The 19,344-nt window shown below is 38.2% G+C and overlaps 4 protein-coding genes across 4 annotated transcripts in view; all 4 read left to right on the top strand.

Annotated features, from left to right (window-relative positions):
• The first annotated feature begins 56 nt into the window (after positions 1-56).
• Positions 57-1,755, top strand: RpL8 (ribosomal protein L8). The gene is made up of 5 exons (XM_018037878.2): positions 57-161; positions 432-579; positions 777-918; positions 1,011-1,324; positions 1,519-1,755. The coding sequence occupies exons 2-5, from the start codon at positions 442-444 to the stop codon at positions 1,696-1,698; spliced, it is 774 nt and encodes a 257-aa protein (XP_017893367.1). The 5' UTR covers positions 57-161; positions 432-441; the 3' UTR covers positions 1,699-1,755.
• Positions 1,756-1,991: 236 nt separating this feature from the next.
• bel (ATP-dependent RNA helicase bel) lies at positions 1,992-11,053 on the top strand. Its single transcript, XM_018037989.2, has 7 exons — positions 1,992-2,535; positions 3,264-3,345; positions 3,541-4,567; positions 4,651-4,955; positions 5,035-5,334; positions 5,406-5,669; positions 5,762-11,053. The coding sequence occupies exons 1-7, from the start codon at positions 2,491-2,493 to the stop codon at positions 5,848-5,850; spliced, it is 2,112 nt and encodes a 703-aa protein (XP_017893478.1). The 5' UTR covers positions 1,992-2,490; the 3' UTR covers positions 5,851-11,053.
• A 996-nt stretch (positions 11,054-12,049) lies between these two features.
• P58IPK (dnaJ homolog subfamily C member P58IPK) lies at positions 12,050-15,147 on the top strand. The gene is made up of 6 exons (XM_018037879.2): positions 12,050-12,261; positions 12,344-12,454; positions 12,545-12,744; positions 12,823-13,148; positions 13,224-13,567; positions 13,664-15,147. The coding sequence occupies exons 1-6, from the start codon at positions 12,168-12,170 to the stop codon at positions 14,080-14,082; spliced, it is 1,494 nt and encodes a 497-aa protein (XP_017893368.1). The 5' UTR covers positions 12,050-12,167; the 3' UTR covers positions 14,083-15,147.
• A 233-nt stretch (positions 15,148-15,380) lies between these two features.
• The window catches only part of LOC108633006 (ankyrin-2), an 84,052-nt gene continuing 80,088 nt past the window's right edge, over positions 15,381-19,344 (top strand). The window contains exons 1-2 of the mRNA XM_026810941.1: positions 15,381-15,615; positions 17,796-18,137. Coding sequence (XP_026666742.1) covers positions 17,931-18,137 — 207 coding nt within the window. The 5' untranslated portion in view covers positions 15,381-15,615; positions 17,796-17,930. The remainder of the gene's footprint in view (positions 15,616-17,795; positions 18,138-19,344) is intronic.

The raw sequence follows: 19,344 nt of genomic DNA, 5'->3' as shown, positions 1-19,344 counted from the left end.
CTAAATACATATTCAGATTCTTATATTTTGAAATCTGCTTACTTCAGCTTACTTATTGCTTATTTTACCGAACGGAAATGTTGCCAACATAAAAAGTTAAAACTGGCAAGTTAGTCTCATTTCCGCCTGCGTCTTCCTCTATTCGATTGCGGGTTCACCTGGTATGTGACCTGTGACAATCCTTCGTTTAAAATCCTTTTAAATTTGTTCAAATAAAGTGCATCTACTATAAAGCAAACGTTGTTAGGCCAAATTCATATATCTTCTAGCTGTTTTTGCATATATTTTGCATTTTAAGCAAGCAAAGTGATGCATTTTATTCGTATCGTTCAGAGGTTACGTCGCTACAGAGAATAACAGACAGTGTCACGTTTCGCATTGTGTTGATTTATATGAAAAACGAATCATATAGCATTTCATTCTGTGTACAGGTTCTAAACCATGGGTCGGGTAATTCGTGCTCAGCGTAAGGGAGCTGGATCTGTTTTCAGATCCCACACAAAAAGGAGAAAGGGAGCACCCAAACTTCGCTCTTTAGATTATTCGGAAAGGCATGGTTACATCAAAGGTGTTGTGAAGGTTTGTTTAAATTTTCAGTCTTTCTTTGCATGGTTTTCAGTATCACAAATTAAGTATATGATGAATTCTAAAATACCTACTTCTGAACAAAAGTCTGAAGACTCGTTTAGAGGCTCTTTCTGAATTTCCTGCCTATGTACTTTATGAGATAACGTTTATATATAGCTTTTCGTTAAAAACTTATTTCATATTTTTAGGATATTATTCATGACCCTGGTCGTGGAGCACCATTAGCTCTTGTTCACTTCAGGGACCCATACAAGTTCAAAACGCGCAAAGAATTATTTATTGCCCCAGAAGGAATGTACACTGGACAGTTCCTTTACTGTGGAAAGAAAGGTATCTAAACTTTGAGTGAAATATGTTCAAGGATAGTTCAGTATGGATCTCTATTAAGGAGGAAAAATAATATAAAATATTCTATGTTTTAGCAAATCTCCAGATTGGAAATGTGATGCCTGTGGGTCAAATGCCTGAAGGTACCATTGTTTGCAATTTGGAGGAGAAGACTGGAGACAGAGGCCGATTGGCAAGGGCTTCTGGAAACTATGCCACAGTCATCGCTCACAATCCCGATACCAAGAAGACCAGAGTCAAATTGCCCTCTGGTGCGAAGAAAGTCATTCCATCCAACAACAGGGCAATGGTTGGCATTGTCGCTGGTGGAGGACGTATCGACAAACCTATTCTGAAAGCAGGTCGCGCATACCATAAATACAAGGCAAAGAGGAACTGCTGGCCTAAGGTACAGTACTTAATGATGTATACAAATCTTCATATCTCAATATACAAGTGGAATTTGTCAATGATGCTTTTACTTTAGACATTTGAAACCTGAATAGTACATTGTGGATAATCTTTTAACTGAGCAAATAGAATTTTCTATATTTTAAAATAATATTACGATGTACGAGTTCTGAAATTATTTTTTATTAACAGGTTCGTGGTGTTGCCATGAACCCTGTGGAGCATCCTCACGGTGGTGGTAACCATCAACACATCGGCAAAGCATCCACTGTTAAACGTGGAACGAGCGCAGGACGTAAGATCGGTTTGATTGCTGCTCGTCGCACGGGAAGAATTCGTGGTGGAAAGACCGACACGAAGAAAGATGATTAGATTAACGTTGATTAAGTTTTGGGACTTATACAATAAAAAACATTTTAAAAAGCAAAACTTCATTGTTGTATTCATTATTGTATTCGTTGTTGAATTCATGAAGATCATTTACGTCATTCGCAACCGCGTTCAATGCAGATGAATTATCGAAATATATTTTGTCAGTATTAGTGATTTTGTAGTACAATTTTTTTAACGTATGGTACTATAGTACGCATAAAAGTACAATCCTGAATTTAGTTCAGAAATGTAACCAGAAACTCGAAGATAGCTGCTGATCGAGCACGAGTACCAACAGACAGTAAATTGAAAAAGTAACATAACGTGTTCATAGATTCCATATCTCAATATCATGTGCAAACGGTAAATTTGTTCAAAACTTTTAATACGTGATAGTAGTAGGAACGATAAACGATCAGAAAATTGTCCAGCAAGATATATGCCCGTTTAGTTTTCGCGATATCCGGCGGATATAAGTCGTTAGCCATCTTGATTAGCAATATTTCGGCGCTCGGCCATTTTTGTTGCGTCGACGTCAAGTGTGGCCAGAGGCCTTTTATCCGTAGCCAGTCATCGAATTTCCTTTGTAACGAAGTAGCGACAGCCAGTGATCGTGATACCTGACTACTTGGCTTGGTCGACAAAGTTTTGTTTGTACATCAGCGAGGGACGAATTGTAGACAAGAGGAGACGAACAATTGAAATTTTTTTGCTCACTGATTGCCCAGGCGAGTGTTAGCTAAAGAGCTTCTGCGGCAGAGCCACGAAAAATACGCACCGAGGCGGAGTAATATGAGTAATGCACCCAACCAGAATGGATCAGGTCTAGAGCAGCAGGTAAAAAAGATCAGAAGTTTTCCATATTCCTGACAACTGTTGTTTCGGGTATACCATGTCTTTCTTTATCTTTTCTACTTGAACCTTACATCGTCTCGACGTCTTGGATCACTTCTTTACGAAATCGTGCCCGAATACTTGTAAATAATATTTTATAACCTAAACTACTGTAAATCAATTGTTCCCGTGTCATTTGGAGCATAAAAAAAATTACACGAACGTGGATCAACGTCGGCGTACGTTCTGTGACGTACAACTTCGTAATGGCGGCAACCAATTCCGAGAACATGCCTCGTGCGATGACGCATTAGCACATTACCTTTTTATTATATGTTGCGATTTAATTTATGTATTATACTTATGTGTTTCATGTATAAAGTTATCCATACATACAACAAAGCTGCTGTTTGTTTTAAAAAGAGGCAAACAAATTTCATGAATTGAATTTACATGGCTTCAATGAGCTTAAATAACTGATCATTTAACAAGAGTACAAATAACGTCGTTCACTATTTAGCAAATCTTTTTATTTTATTTTTATATAATATCCATATTTCAATTAGATAAGACTGATTTACTGTATTGAGATTGTTCTTTAAGACATTAATTTTCATAAGTGAACGATGTGAATTATGTAAATTAATATCATTTGCATAATTCTTTAATGATAGATCCATTCTTATTTCTATATATTATTCAAGATTTTTAATATATATTTTACATTTTAGTTAGCTGGTCTGGACTTGCAGGGCTCCCGCCAACCAAGTGGGGGTCGCTACGTACCACCGCATTTACGAAATAAATCTGGAAGTAAGTGCTAAGAATGTCTTGTGTTATATCGCGATATTACAATGTATCATTGAATGTCTCATACGTCTTAAAGAATTATTTCGAAAAAGATATTTCTACTGAAAGAATTTATGAGTCAGTAGAATCTTCCAGTAATGCTGTTTGTTAAATTTGTTTGCGGATAGATCTAAAATTGCATTATCAATATGTTTACAGGTAACACGTCTTCTAGCGGGGAATACCAGGCTTCATCCAACTCAAGACCATTTTCCGACAGAGACAGAGGTGGAGATCGCGAGAGGGACAGGGAGAGGGATCATGATAGGGGTCGAGGTGGTTCCTCAGGCTACAACAGAGACGCGCGGTCTCGTGATGTCGATTTTGGAAACTTCGGCAATTTCGGTGGACGAAACAGACGTAGCGCTAATCAGGAAAATGGAAGAGATTTCAGATACCCGAATTCCGATCGCGAACGAGAGCGCGATCGTCCGGTTAGCTCCGGAAACGATCGCTGGCAAGAGCCTAAAAACGAACGTTGGCCAGAAAACAGAAATGAACACAGAATGGGTGGTGGTGGTGGTGGTGCTGGACGATGGAAGGACGATAGAGATGGAGGTAGAAGAAACTCTGAGATTGACTGGACAGTTCCCACTTCCAGAAACGAACGACTGGAGATGGAGTTGTTTGGTACTGGGAATACTGGCATTAACTTTAGTAAATATGAGGATATCCCAGTTGAGGCTACTGGAGATAACATACCTCCACACATCACATCTTTTGACGATGTTAAGCTGACGGAGATAATAAAGAATAGTATTGCTTTAGCCGGTTACGATAAACCCACGCCAGTGCAAAAGTATGCGATACCGATCATTATCGGGCGCCGTGATGTTATGGCCTGTGCCCAAACAGGGTCTGGTAAAACAGCGGCCTTTTTAGTGCCAATATTAAATCAGATTTATGAGAGCGGACCACGTTCACCGCCAGTAGGCAGTTCCGGCAAACGTAAACAATATCCGTTGGGCTTGGTGTTAGCACCCACGAGAGAACTCGCCACGCAGATATATGACGAAGCTCGAAAGTTTGCATACAGATCACGTATGCGTCCTGCCGTTGTGTATGGTGGTTCGTGCATGGGGGATCAGATACGAGAGTTAGACCGCGGCTGTCATCTTCTAGTAGCAACACCCGGTCGTCTTGTTGACATGTTAAAACGAGACAAAATTGGGCTACACAATTGCCGGTTTGTATAAAATTATTAGCTAATCGATCTTGATATATAGATAGTTTCTTCTAGTTACATTAATGTTAATCTTATTATATTAGGTATTTAGTACTGGATGAAGCAGATCGTATGTTGGATATGGGTTTCGAGCCACAAATAAGACGCATAGTCCAAGAGGATATGATGCCTCCAACCGGGGAAAGACAGACTCTCATGTTTTCGGCTACGTTCCCGAAAGAAATTCAAATGTTGGCAAGAGACTTCCTCAGCAACTACATCTTTTTAGCTGTAGGCCGTGTCGGTTCTACATCTGAAAATATCACTCAGAAAATTGTATGGGTGGAAGAACAGGAGAAGCGATCTTATTTGCTTGATCTTCTTCAAGCTAGCAACTTCACAGATCCTTGTACGTGATACAAGTTTGAAATTCGCCTTTGGCGACTACGATGCACAGAAATGAACATGACATAATCTTTCAATTCCAGCTGCTGAATCATTGACTTTGGTCTTTGTGGAAACCAAGAAAGGTGCAGATACACTGGAAGATTATCTAGGCAAAATGGGATATCCAGTTACTAGCATTCATGGTGATCGAACACAGCGCGAACGAGAAGAGGCCTTACGTCGTTTCCGTGCTGGTATAGCACCAATACTTGTTGCCACGGCTGTTGCTGCCCGTGGACTTGACATCCCTCACGTGAAGCACGTTATCAACTTTGACTTACCTGGTGATGTGGAAGAGTACGTCCACAGAATCGGCCGTACTGGTCGTATGGGCAATCTAGGTTCGTTTGGTAGTACTTATTGTCTCGTGTTTATGTTCTTCAATAATAATGTGGTTTTATCTGTCCCATAGGCTTAGCAACATCATTCTTCAACCACAAGAATCACAATTTAGTACGTGATTTGGTGTCTCTCTTAATCGAAGCCAATCAAGAACTTCCACCTTGGTTAGACGAAATGTTCTCTGAAGCAAAATACTCTGGAGGCGGATCTCGTCGAACTGCTAGTACAAAAGGAGGCCGCTTCAGTGGCGGATTTGGTGCAAGAGATTATCGCCAGACACCCAGCTCTGGATCTGCTCGTAATAATGGTTCCTCCAGGCCTGGCAGTTATGGAGGTTGGTACAAGTTTATTTGAGATTTAGCGAAAATTCTTATCTCAGAAAAGTAAGATACGTAGATATTCATATATGGGAACTTCATTTTACAGGAAGTTACGGAGGTAATTATAATTCATCGTATAATAATTCTGCTAACAACGGCAGCAATGATTATTCTGATTGGTGGAACAACAAATAATCATCATCTCTATTTCCACTTTTACCATTAATACTACTGTACACGTAAATTCGAATATATGTAAGAAAGACACGTACGACATACACCGAATACAACACGCACGTATCTACGCGCGTATACGTATACACAAGAAGAAAAGACAGTATCACGTATAAACAAATCACGTTCGCTGACTGCCTGTGCACTACAATTTTCAAACTAAAAAATGTGTTTATTCAATTCCATAAAAAGAACAAAAAAATACTTTTATTCGCGTGCGACGGAACACAATACGACAAATCCTAAGTGCAATCTCAGCAATTAAAGAGCGCTAAGAGAAATCGTACGATTCGAAAAGAATCGAGGTGTTTAAAAACCAGGATTTGTTAGGTAATAGACAAAAACTGATGTAAGATCCATCCAAATGGTTTCGTTGCCGTGCGTGTTGAAAAACGCAAGTAGTATAATCACTAATGAATCAAATCAAGCAATCGTTAATGTCTAGTTAGGGCATATAACGATAATGACACATAGTAGGTGAAGAAACTTAGTGAAATTTTTTAGAACTCCTGTCGAGACTATGGGGCTCGTGGCTTCATTATTTAAATTTTTCAAGGACGTATGGTGGGCGTATCGTGAGTTGCGGCGTCTAGATTCGAGTATAATATCATAGAGCTTTAAAAATGCACAAGTGCTTTTATTATTCTTGCCTGAATGGCCAGTAACTTGTGTAGTTTGATTTAAACTAATACCGCTGTTTATTCTCTTATCTTTTTGTTCTCTTTTTTATCGCATATGCATATAGACATGTAGGTATATTTGACTAGGCGCTAAAGATACGCCGAAATCGCCATCGCCATGGATTTCGTCACGACTCCTGTTTTAAATTTACTATTACATAGTCCAGCGACGAATGGTACTTTGTTGTTTTGCCGTCCCCAGACACAGACGACGTTGCGCCGGCAATATCATGGTTTAATCGACTAAAAAAATGGTATAAAGTGCCCAATAGTTGAGAACTTTGATATTATGAATAGGAGACAGGCTGCGTCTTTAAGATACTTTTAGAAATCCCGTTTATATATTTTTATCATGTCCCTATTATAATATAATTAGTGAGTTTACGAAAAAGTCCGAGATTGTAAACTTATTGCTTATGTATAACTCTTAATTTGAAAAGATTATTTTACTTAAAAACAGAATGTTTTTGGTCACTATATTTAAAACAGGCTGAAACATTTCAGTCAGTATCAGGTATAATCGTACCTGATTTTTGACATACTATGATTAGTATTTCTAAATGTAACGAAGACGTTGTCCTGTAAAACTGGTATGGTGCGTAATAAAAAAATCTTAGGTCGCAGTACTGAATGCGAGTGCTCTAGAACGAGAAAGCTTAGGTACAATTAAAGAAAAACAGAAAAAACGGGTAAAAATATACGGTTGCAGTTACAGAGGGGAACTTCAAAGAGAGACAAAAAAAGAGCGAAGATACATACAGTGTTAGTTGGCTCAATCTTTATCGAGGCGAGAATAAGAAGAAAAAAAACTATACAAAAATGCAAGCCCTTTGAAACAAGGTGGCATAAAAGGCGCACTCATATTTTATAACTGTATTTATCAGTACGATACGCTATATATATAAATATACATACTAAGTAATATTCGTAAATACATAAACAATTAAAATAATTGAAAAACGACTGTGATATCGAACGATCTTGTGACATTCAATTTCCATGCGAATTGATAAATGAACAATTTAACGAAATACAAATATTAAATGTATTAATTAATTGGTATTGAATGTCAGGAAAAGCATTGTGCTCATATTTATTTGAGCCGTGGATGGGAATACAAAGTCGTTAAAATGATGAACATAAAATAACATCAAGAAACAACGTGGCTGTTGTCCGATCGGGGAGGGCTGAACGCTAGCTCTTACAGTCCTCAAAAAACACGTTTTTTGAGGCATTGTTTCTACTTAAAAGTAAAAACGCGATTAAAATAATAGAGTAATAACAGCGAAACGCGTCATTACTGGTTGATGATGATGTTGGTAGGGCTTTATAGATATTGTCGGATATCTTTTGTGCAAACGTGTCGAATTCTTACCTAATCTATTGTGAGAAAAAGTACAAATTCAATTTGCGTGACAACTGACAGGATTTTTAGACATGTCATACTTATACCTGTTATATTAATAGATTTAATAGTGCAATCGCGTGCGTGAATCGTATGCCGTGTGACCGTGGACCAAGGTGTGAATGGCCTCTTTGAGGAAGAGGAGATGGAGATAAAAAAATAATTATTTCAGACTAGAAACTTTCAAATAGCGTTGTATGAATAGATAATTGTTGGCTTCCGACTATGGTGCGCGTGGTTTCGAATTCTATAATACAATTGATTTACATTATCGTCGAGTCCGTTCGTCAACTCCGAGGCCCTGCCAAGAACATTAACTAGAAAGAAAGGATTCACAACGAGAAAGGAGTGATCGATCACATTTTCGTTATAAATGTATAATATAGTGTACAACTTTTACGGCACACTTGTTCAATCGGACCTTAGTCTCTCTAGAAGAGAACAGAGAGATCATGCCGTAATCGATACTACTACTATTATTACGATATTTGTATATCGATGATTGTATCACTGTCACTAATTATTCTTATTTTCTATTTCATTCTGTCAATGATAGAATCGCTATGTCGATTTCGTATGTGCGAATCTTACTAGAACAGATTTGCTATATTTGTGTTGCGTTATTTTATAGCGATAAGAGAAATGAATTGATAGCTTTTGGGCAGTACTATCTCAAATATTGTTTTTCATTCATGTAAAAGAATTATCCAAATGTTTAGATTGATATAGAACTCGATACCTTGGAAACTCTTATTGAGATCACATAGGATTTTTTGTTTGGTGTTTGCAGTATTTGGAAATTTTGTAATAGAATCAATTTCGCTGGCTGATCTTCTTTTTATACATATTACTTTATATTGTACTGTCCAATCGTTCACTCAGGCAACGAAATAAGTACATATGTATGACGCGTCGGAATTTAAGTTATCGCATTTGAAGGTAATACGTTCATTTACGATTAATGTGGTGGACGAAGATTATGCAATAGACGAGAGAATATTTTCATGATTGTTTCTTCTCCTAATGGTAATAATATTTTTATACATACCAGTGATGTTGATCCTCAATTAATCGCAGTGCGCAATGCGTACTATATTTCTTTGATCATTTTTTTTTCTCTGTTCTCTATATTATGCACCAGCAGGTGTTCGAGTATTTCGATCGAATTTAATCTAACATGTAGCTATCGTTGTATGTTTCATATTTAAGAAAAAAGGAAAGAAACAAAAATTGTTAAATGTTTATGCGATAGTCAGATGTCCACCGTTTCGTAATTGGTAAACTCTAAATAAATTCAAGTACGGTATTATGATTTAGAAATCTAAGCATCTTTAGAGGAAATAGAAGAACAGCGTACTAAACGATAACTATTTATTAACGTATTAAGTATTTATTTTGTATGTTATTTGTCTCGGAGAAACAGTGCACGTATTTATAAAATATAAATACCTTTGAAATAATTGTTTGGTCCTCTAAAGTATATCGGACGAGCAGCCTTAGAAAAAATTTTGCGATCTGCATTGAGTGAAGAATGATCGAACAAAGATCAATTACAAGTGCAGTGCGTAAAGGAACGAGAGAAGAGGGGCTACGAATAGTAATCATTGCATATTATTGTAAACAAAAAAAAGGTGGCGTTTGACTGTGACTGCAATCATTATTACGAAAAGAATGCGCTATTACAAAGCACACACACAAGAGAAAGAAAGAGCGAGAGAGGAGACAGTGTGCCTGTGCGTGTGTATGAGAGAGAGAAATATTTTAATCATGTAAAACAGGCAACAGAATCGAAACGGCGCACGTACAAACCGTTGCCGAATACAATTTTATTGTTGCCGCGTGCTGTAGACCGTAGTATTCTTTCTTTATTTTTTTACGTTAGGCAGATCCGAAAAAATTTACAGATTAAATGGTATTGTTTCATCATCGCTCTTGGCGAGAAGGTAAAACAAAATTTTTATGTACACATTTTATTGTAGCGTCCACTTCGAGCAGTTTTTTGTTTAAAGTAAATGAAAAAGCAAACAACGTGAAACGCTAATACTCAGAGAATGAAGAAGCAAGTAAATCCATTGAGTTTCGTAAGCGCGCGTGGTATGCATGAGAGGGGAAGCGTATGAGAAATGAAATATGAAAGAGAGCACACGCGTAGATTGAAAGAAATTCGCGGGCAAGAAAAACTAGGTGGGATGGCAAAAAAGTCTTCTAACTTTTACGAATGTTATTTATCCAAGAAGCGTCGCTTGTCGTTGAATCGAAAACGCAGACGAGATAAGTACTACGTGTACACACATGCGTGTACGAAAAACGAAACAAACAGTTAAGAATGAAAGCAAGGCGATTTATGGTCGCGCTTTCTAGACGAGTCTCAGTGGCTGTGTTTCATCTTTCTACGGCGAATGACGCATGTCGTATCATTCACTTGTAACTCTAATGATACTGCTATATATCTACTTCACTGAGATGGCGAGCAAATGGCAAAAAAAGTGTGAACGATTATAAAAACAAACAGAAAATACCGAACCGGTGAACGTACCATTCTGTCGGTCTCGTAATTAGTAATTGCACATTTACACGCTACATTAGGTGAACTGAAAAAACTATGAGAAGTAGGAAAAAATCTGCAAACAACTGTACGTCGTACGGCTATTGAACGAAGTAATAAAGATAAATGTCTGAAATTGAAAAAAGAGGGGAAGTCAACTTTACCTTATAAAGTGTGTACGATATATACATATACATTTAAGCATATATTATATGCATACGTATATACATGAAATGTATACACTTGTTCATTAGCAATAAGTTTATCGGTCGCATATTGTGAAAAGCATGCGCGTCTCTTGTGCTTAGGTAAAAGAAAAAAACAAAAAAAAGTAACATGTGTGTTCCGTGAAGATGATGTAGAGTGTCAATATTGTTACAAATACCTCATAAAAGACGATGGATCACATATATTATTTAAATATTCGTTCATTTAGTGATTCATTCGTTTATTTATAGTATTATGCAAAAAGTGACAGGATAATTCTATAAAATGAATCGTATATAATAAAGAAGAAAAGGATTAAAAAGATTATGCAGTGTAGAGTCTTATTTTAATCTGCATATGCCTTTTTACCCTGTGCAAAAATTAAAATGATTTTTGAATGTACTTTCACATTAATTTATTTTACGATTACTGTGTCTTATATTTTTCCGCAATGTTCGTTTCATTTGTAAATGTCAGTTTCTTCTATATCTTACAAAAGCAATTGCATAATCTTTTAAAAAAGTTTTGATTCGTAGGGCTTCAGTACATTTTTATATTGATGTCGAAGATAAGAAAAAGTGAAATTCAAACATAGAATAGGTATTGGAATTATTTTATAAATTCAGGAAGGAAAAAGAAAAATATGTGTTTAACAGGAAATAAATTGTCAATAAATCTTTAAATGGGAAGTCTTTGATTTCAATAATTTGGTTCAATTGTATGTGTATTCGAAGGTCTGGGAGAACGTCGGTAGGATAAAATGAAGAACACCATAGGAAGATGAAGGCTTGGAGTTTGAGCTTAAGCTAATCAACTCCTTATGAACGAAGTTAAGAAGTCATAAGAGTAGGCGTAGAAAAGTAGCAAATTTCTTTAAAATTGTTGTCTATGTTTGACCCTTGTAATTATAGTAAACGTAATTTTATAAACGAAGAAGCCTAGATATTTTACTTCAATCCTTTATTGGATATTACACGGATCTCGAATTATGAATTTTCTTACGGTAAAATCTACTCTTTGTGGACAAATGATATTCTAATTAAAAATTAAATTAGAACTCTGTTATGACAGTAGATTTATACAAGGCTAGTCCAGTTTAGAGTGCCTTTGGGCATTCGAAATACAGTAAATGTTGCTGACGAATAATAATAAACCAGTTTCATTATACCAATTTAGAGTTAATTGTACTATATTGATGATGAGCGTTTATTTTGATAAATGAATAATCTGTGCCGGACATTTGGTACATCATCTGAATTATTATGCATGTATACGTAGATAACGGATTGTGGGCGCCGATGACGAAAGGTCAATTCTGTTGAATCTACCTGGACCAATCGCGTAAGACCACGATCGCAATGGCGGCGTGGCTGAATAGTTTTGTGTTATCGGGTGGTTGGTTAGGTAGAGGCTTGTAAAGCCAGCAATTTTGTTTTCTTATATGCTGAAGTGTTCATCTTGCTGTGGCTCAACTTTTTATTCAGTCATGTACCATTGCGGTTTCTTACTGGTCTTACTAGACCTGTCTTTGGATGGTAAATAATCCTAACCTACGGTATCTTCTTAAATGTAAATCTTTTAAATGTGTATTTAAATTTAACGTGTAATGTGTTTTAGTGGTTGGAAGTATTTCCCAATTAGAAATTGACAAGCACTTAGAACTAGGTAGAGAATTTTTAGCAAAGGGCCAGTTACAAGATGCACTCTCACATTATCATGCAGCTGTTGGTAAGTTCTTTTCAATATTTATTATTTATTTTAATACAATGATAGTTAATTTTCTTGAAAATTGTCATTTAATTTTGTCCATTGCTCTAGAGGGTAATCCGAACAATTATTTGACATACTATAAAAGGGGCACAGTGTATCTAGCATTAGGTAAAGCCAAATTTGCACTTCTTGATCTTGATAAAGTTCTGGAATTGAAGCCGGACTTTACCTCTGCAAGATTGCAACGTGGTAATATATTGTTTAAACAAGCTCAGTTTGATAAAGCAGAGGTTGATTTTCGAGATGTAGTAAGTACACTTTTGTTTTATTTATATATTTATAAATGTATGATTTCATCATACAATTCTTATTTCCCTTCCTTATAGCTGGCAGCTGAACCACACAATTCAGACGCCTATTCTGCCTTGTATAAAATAGCACCTGCCCAAGAAGATTTATTAGTCGTAGACAAATTAATTAGAAGCGGAGATTATGCAACAGCTGTACAACAGTTAACCAGAGTCATTGAAGTTTGTCCATGGTCAGCTGAGCTTAGGCAACGCAGAGCCGAATGTTATGAGATGCTTGAAGATTATGTTAGTGCTATCTCTGATGTACGTTCTACAACCAAGTTACAGTCTGATAATACGGAAGGATATTTGAAATTAGCTACATTGCACTATCGACTCGGACAAGTGGAAGAATCTCTAAAGTGAGTAAGAATGAGGTATAAAATGATGTGTTATGTAACTAAATGTATGTTATTAAATTTTCAAATGATCTGTAGGGAAATTCGAGAATGTTTGAAACTTGATCCGGAACATTCAAAATGCTTTTCGTTCTATAAGAAAATTAAGAAAATAGCGAAACTGCTAGCGGATGCAGAGACATATGAGAGTGAGAGAGATTACATTAGGTGTATAAGTTCAGCTCAGCCTGTACTTAAGCTCGAGCAACAAATAGTCAACGTACGTTTTATCGCTCATCACCTACTTTGTAAATGTTTCACTGGTAACTCGGAGCAAAGGGAGGCAATTAAAAATTGCCAGGAGGCATTAAAGATAAGGAAAGAGGCTACAGTATATTGTGACAGCGCGGAAGCGTACCTTGCGGCCGATATGTTCGATGATGGTGAGTTTTGCTGGTACTATATAAAATATATCGAGTTTATTTATAAATTTCTTGTCGTTACAAAATTTAATAACGTAATTATTATTTTCCATAAAGCAATTAGAGATTTTAAGGAAGCTCTAGAAATCGATATGAGCTTGCAGAGAGCGAAACGAGGTCTGCATAAAGCACAACAACGACAAAAACTGTCCGAGTCACGAGATTATTACAAAATTTTGGGTGTGCCAAGAACAGCGACGAAACGTGACATTATCAAGGCGTATAGGAAAGCTGCACAAAAGTGGCACCCCGATAACTTTCAAGAGGGAGAGGAGAAGAAACGGGCGGAAGAACGATTTATCGACATTGCCGCTGCCAAAGAAGTACTGACCGACGATGAGAAGAGAGCAAAATTCGACCAAGGTGAAGATCCGTTGGATCCTGAATCAGGGAAACACCAACAAGGTTTCAACTCCTTCCAAGAATTCCATCACTTCCATGGTTCTCCCTTCCAGTTTAAATTCCACTTTAATTAGTCAATTTCTCATTCTCTATTATGGTACTAGCCCAAATAAATTTCCTAAATTTTCATAATGCCGCTGTATACGCGACGCGATTTTTGCTATCTATAGCTGGAATTTAATTTTGCTAATCTACCTCGTCGGTAGTCATACGTCTTGTATCTGCATGGGAGCCAGAAGACTGTGCGCGAAAAAAATAGTAATCAGTAAGTCAAGAATCACTGACCAAATATAACTGATCTTAAAACCTCGATTGAAAATTAAGTTCTCTGATTTACGCATTGAATTAAATTCAAACCATTGTTTTTCGGTCGGCAAATAACTTAAATGAAGTTCATACTGTACACAGTGTAAATAATGCAAGCATTTAATTAAACGCGTTATTCATGGTGATTTCGAGTAACTGACTTGCTGAGTAACTACTAAACAATACACTTGATGCAGACTGAACGTATAATCAATTTTCAGTAAACGAAGATATTCTGTACGTGTAAATATCGTACCGTCGACAAGGGAAACGAAGTTAATTGAACTCGCATTTTAATAAAATCATATGTAGGATGTTTGCAGTGAAATGCTGCCACCTAAACTATTACGGCGGCGGGCTGTGGATAATTTATAGAGAGCGGATTTTTATGCATAGTAAATTTGTGTTAATTAACGTTTTATTTAAGATGTAGCATGGTATGCGTCCTGAGGAACGTATTGCCGATCTTTTGATCTTTAAAATTGGTAACATATGTACGTGCATTTTCATGCTTTGTCTTTTTCTGTTACATATATTCATATTTTTCCGTTAAATGCATAAGATCCGCTGTCTAATAATTGACAGTATCCTCAAATTGTACGATGATTAGATGGAGTGCATAATACGAAAAGCGATTCGCGATAATTATGATCATCGAGTACAGATGCACATGGGAATATAAGTATCGCAGTCACTGTATTCGATGTTAATGAAACAAACATGTAGGACAATGCTGTGCGCGTGTTGTGTTTGCATGAGTGTGAGAGAACTTTATGTAAATACTGTATCTTTGATATTTGTTTAAATATATTTGAATAATTTATACATACATATATATTTGTATCATTCGTACGTCATAGTTTGTCTCATTTATATTCTTAGCACTCATTGTCAATCATAAATATCTATGCGCTCATTTAGTCCTTCGAAAATGCGCGCCATAAAATGTACATAGATGAGAATAACGCTTTCACATTTTCATATCGTCAGGTGGTAGTGGTGGGGAGATGTGCGCTTCAGGAGTACTAGCACCAGATGTCATTTCGAACGCACTCGTCGCCATCGAAGTTTTAAAACCGATCAAAGCCGTACGGAGTTTCCAGGAGGGTAGTCGCGTTACGCTCGGTACTTTCTTAGACAGACTGAGTCCTTTCAAGTAATACATATATATATATACATACGGCTATATATGTATGTATAGTTCGGCTCGCGCAACGGCAAACGTATAAAAAATGATGGAACATCGTGTAATTTGACAGTGAAGAAACATTTTAATGGGAAAAGTGCCTCGGTGTCCTGTGGTTGGTATTCGGGAGGTTCTAACTACATTCGCCGCAACACCCTGTAGCTCTCTGGGTAGTCGCGTCATTTTCGGAGCATCAGGATTCGATTACGGAGTGATTGCTCGACGAGGTTCACTCGTTCGACCGGATAGTGGATAATTGTCTTCATTCATCACATAAAAGGGGACATTCGTCGCCGGGAAACGTAAAAAGTGCAAGTTTATAGAGAGTAAGAAGCTGAGACCGGCATATAAAGTCGTCCGCGGCAGAAATTTCTGCTTTAGAGAAATATATATGGAGAATCCATTGCGTGTCGGTGACACATTTTACCGCGATTCTCTTTAAATCGAGAACCATTTACCTCGTATTTTTTAACTCGCATATTTTTAGAGGTGATCTCATGATTTTGTCAACATGCATTTCAAACTAGTTTACGCGAAGGGTTACGTGCAATTTGAATCGTGATCGTTTGCATATATCCAGGCAACAGCGAAGCCTAGTTCCCCATGTTCTTTTAAAAATATCGAACGAATTTCGTGCTCGTACGTCGCGCGTCTACTTTTTCCCTCCAGCTCCCTTTTCTTGTTTCAACAAACGCTACCTGATTTCGCCCCTGGGCGGCAAAGCTTCCCCTCGTTTAACACCAAGGGATCAAAGAGGAATCGGGAAATGATAAGTGCGCACCTTTGAAATCGCTTTTACCAATGCTTTTGTCAAAGGGCCAGCTGTAACGATATTCGTCGCGTTTTTCTCATCTCGACGCACTTTTGAAAACAGATTATACACGGGGTAGTTCTCCGCTACTCAATTCCGATATTCTCTGAACTGTATTGAAACAATTGCCACCTTAGTTCTCCGTCGCACCCTCGATAACATATTATCGTTCGAGAGATCAATACTCGATACAACTGGATCAATGCCCTGTCAGCGCAGTTTTGTGCCACATTCTCTCAGAGAATAAGTTTTTAGAGTTTATGTCACTCTTGTAACGAGAATGCGAAACATTCCGGAGAGTTTTCGACCCACTGCAAGACGTTCCTCTTAGAACTGCGATCGCAATTAACTCTTCTCGGACATTACGCAGCATCTCGAAAGTCATAAAAGATCGGTTTCACGCGATTTGGATACTTTTATCACAGCGGTTCGTACACTCGAGAGGCGCGCAGTGCTCAAACGGGCACGGCCGGATCGATTTTCTCTGGTTCCACTACTGACGATAGCAGTTACACGTATGATTACTCGAGTTCCCGCAGCTACCGGAAACTATTTTACCCCGGTATGTTTTCGAGACGAACGGTACCGTTTCGCCCGATTTCGCTCAGCGCGAGTCGGAATCGCGGAATCACGTACCGGCAGCAGTTCGGCCGTTGAATCGGATGAAAACCGGTCTGCGTGGAACTGTCTAAAATTAAACCGTGATCGAGTGGCGAGTATTCGTAACGCGGTTAAAACGGGACGCGGCGCGCCGTGACGGCGTCTGTTTCCAATGGCGATTTAACTTCCGGTTCTTTAATCGCCGATGAGTACTCGCCGCGCTAATCGATCCGCTCCCGATCGGCATGTGCTCTGCGGAGGCTGCCTTCAACGTGTTTCAGCTAGCTCGTCATATACCGTTATATCGCCCGCATCGCGCGGCGAGGATCCTAAAAATAGCGGCGGCCAGCGAACGAAAGTAATTCTTCTACACTTTTTCTAATGAATCTCCGGGCGGTGCGCCGGGAGAGAGAAAAGACGTGCTCGAAGTTGACGCGTTAACCAGGTCAGATTGTGAATCGATCCTCCTTTTCACGTCCTGCGAGACGTTCTTCAATACTCGCGCTCCTCCTTCGACGACTTTACTCTTTCGTCCACGATAATAAAAACCATCCGCAAAATTTCAACGATTTTAATTCGTACCTCGTTCTTCCACATTATTACAATTCATATTTCGATTTCATCTGTGTCGTTCGATTAATTTATCGCTTTCGATATCCTGGGAATCGTTCAAAAATTTTCTATCTCGTAAAATGAATATCATAATAACTACATCCTCGTCGTTATCGGTTGATTGATGGCCGTTTAATGGAGGCGCGGATGAGCGAAGGTGACAGGAGTGAAATGAGATTCGAAACAATTAGCCGATCGTCTGAGAGCACGGTGATCGCGCGGCGCAAGTTGACCCGATTTTCTTCTCCTGATTCGACGTCTCGTTCGAGCAGATATCCGGATTCTGGCCAGCGGACCGACATTGGTAATCAGCGAACGGAAGGAAGGCTCGAAGCTTGGAACGGGAAAGGGTGAGACAGGGTGACTCGGCGGCGGCGGCGGCGGCGGCGGTGGGTGAGGCTGAAGTGATGACGGGCGAGGAAGGAAAGTGTGGGGGTGGTGTCGGGGCGGGGAACACGAACACGAACCTGACCGACAATGCGAACAATCTTAACGCGAATGTTCACCCGAATGTGAACGCCAACATAAATGTCAGCCAACAGAACGGAGGACCTGAAAAGGCGCCTGTCGTCGGCGGTACCAACGTGGAGACGTTACCCCGAGCTGGCAAACAAGTATGTAATTCGCCATGATTCTGATACATATTTCACCTTCATTCCACGTTATCTCAATCAGATGAGTTTTCTTTTATCCTTGTCTACGCGATATAATAATGGTTGAATGACAAATTCAATTTAGGAAATAAGGTAAGTACAGAGGCAAAGACTAACATTATCACGAGACAGACTGTTCCACCAGTTCATCTCGCTTTGCACACTTTTTTCTATCGCGAAAATGAAATGCGAAAGTTAATATAAGACCGTGAAATACGTATCCAACGAAGGAAACGGTGAATAACGGCATTGTGTTTGCTGCACGGTATTAGAGTTACATACGCGTGTAAACATTTTGCTTTCTTGCTCGTTTTCTCGAACAACTATGGTTCGTATTACAGAACGCGTTTATGTATGTATGTATGTACGTCGCGTTAAGGAAGATGAGCAAGCATTTCCCTTGTAGTTGATCTTAACCGAGGGAGAGATTAGAGAACATGAAATTTCGATGACACGTCGTAATTCAATACACGTGAAAGAAAGATGACACTGGGAACTATGTATCCGGTTTTCAGTACTTGCAGTACCGTAACAAACCTTACGAACGGTCATTAGATTCCACCTCTAGCGGATCTAATAGTCAACAACACCACAGTCAATGGATAGCATTTATTCGAGGGAATAACAATTTCTGTACGGGTAGTATTTGTTCATTCATGCGCAACGATTTGATTATACGCCGGCAGTTTAAGTACCTAGGAAAGCTTTTTTCCGTATGAAGTTCAGATGTTCCTATCTGATTCCAGCTTCTTTTCGTTTCTTTATAATGAATAATGAATAGTATTTAATTCCTTTGGTGCCCGTAAACGGTATTTGTTATCGGAGACTCTGTTGAAGCTGGGTACTTGTTCAAGTATAAATCGATTCCCTGATCAACACAATGACATTACAGCATCTTTTATTCTTTTAAGGCATTCTTACAAGAGCTCTTAGACGTTCAATAAAAGTATGAGTAGTATCGAAGTTATTTGCCTCCATCCTTTTCGACAGAAACAATCTGTTTCTATCCTTTCACAAAATTTTAATTAAATTCTAAAAATTTTGAACTCTGTAATTCTTAGATGAATTTCACGAAATGGAGCTTCACTCCTTGTCGACATTCTTTTCCTACAATTAAATAGATTAAATGCTTCGTTAACTTATTAAAAAGAATTATTCGTTAAACTAG

The sequence above is a fragment of the Ceratina calcarata genome, unplaced genomic scaffold (assembly GCF_001652005.2).
Source record: "Ceratina calcarata isolate Rehan_Ccalc_2016 unplaced genomic scaffold, ASM165200v1 scaffold180.2, whole genome shotgun sequence".
Taxonomy (NCBI): domain Eukaryota; kingdom Metazoa; phylum Arthropoda; class Insecta; order Hymenoptera; family Apidae; genus Ceratina; species Ceratina calcarata.
The sequence above is the reverse complement of the archived record's forward strand: the minus strand, read 5'-3'. Positions and strand labels throughout refer to the sequence as shown.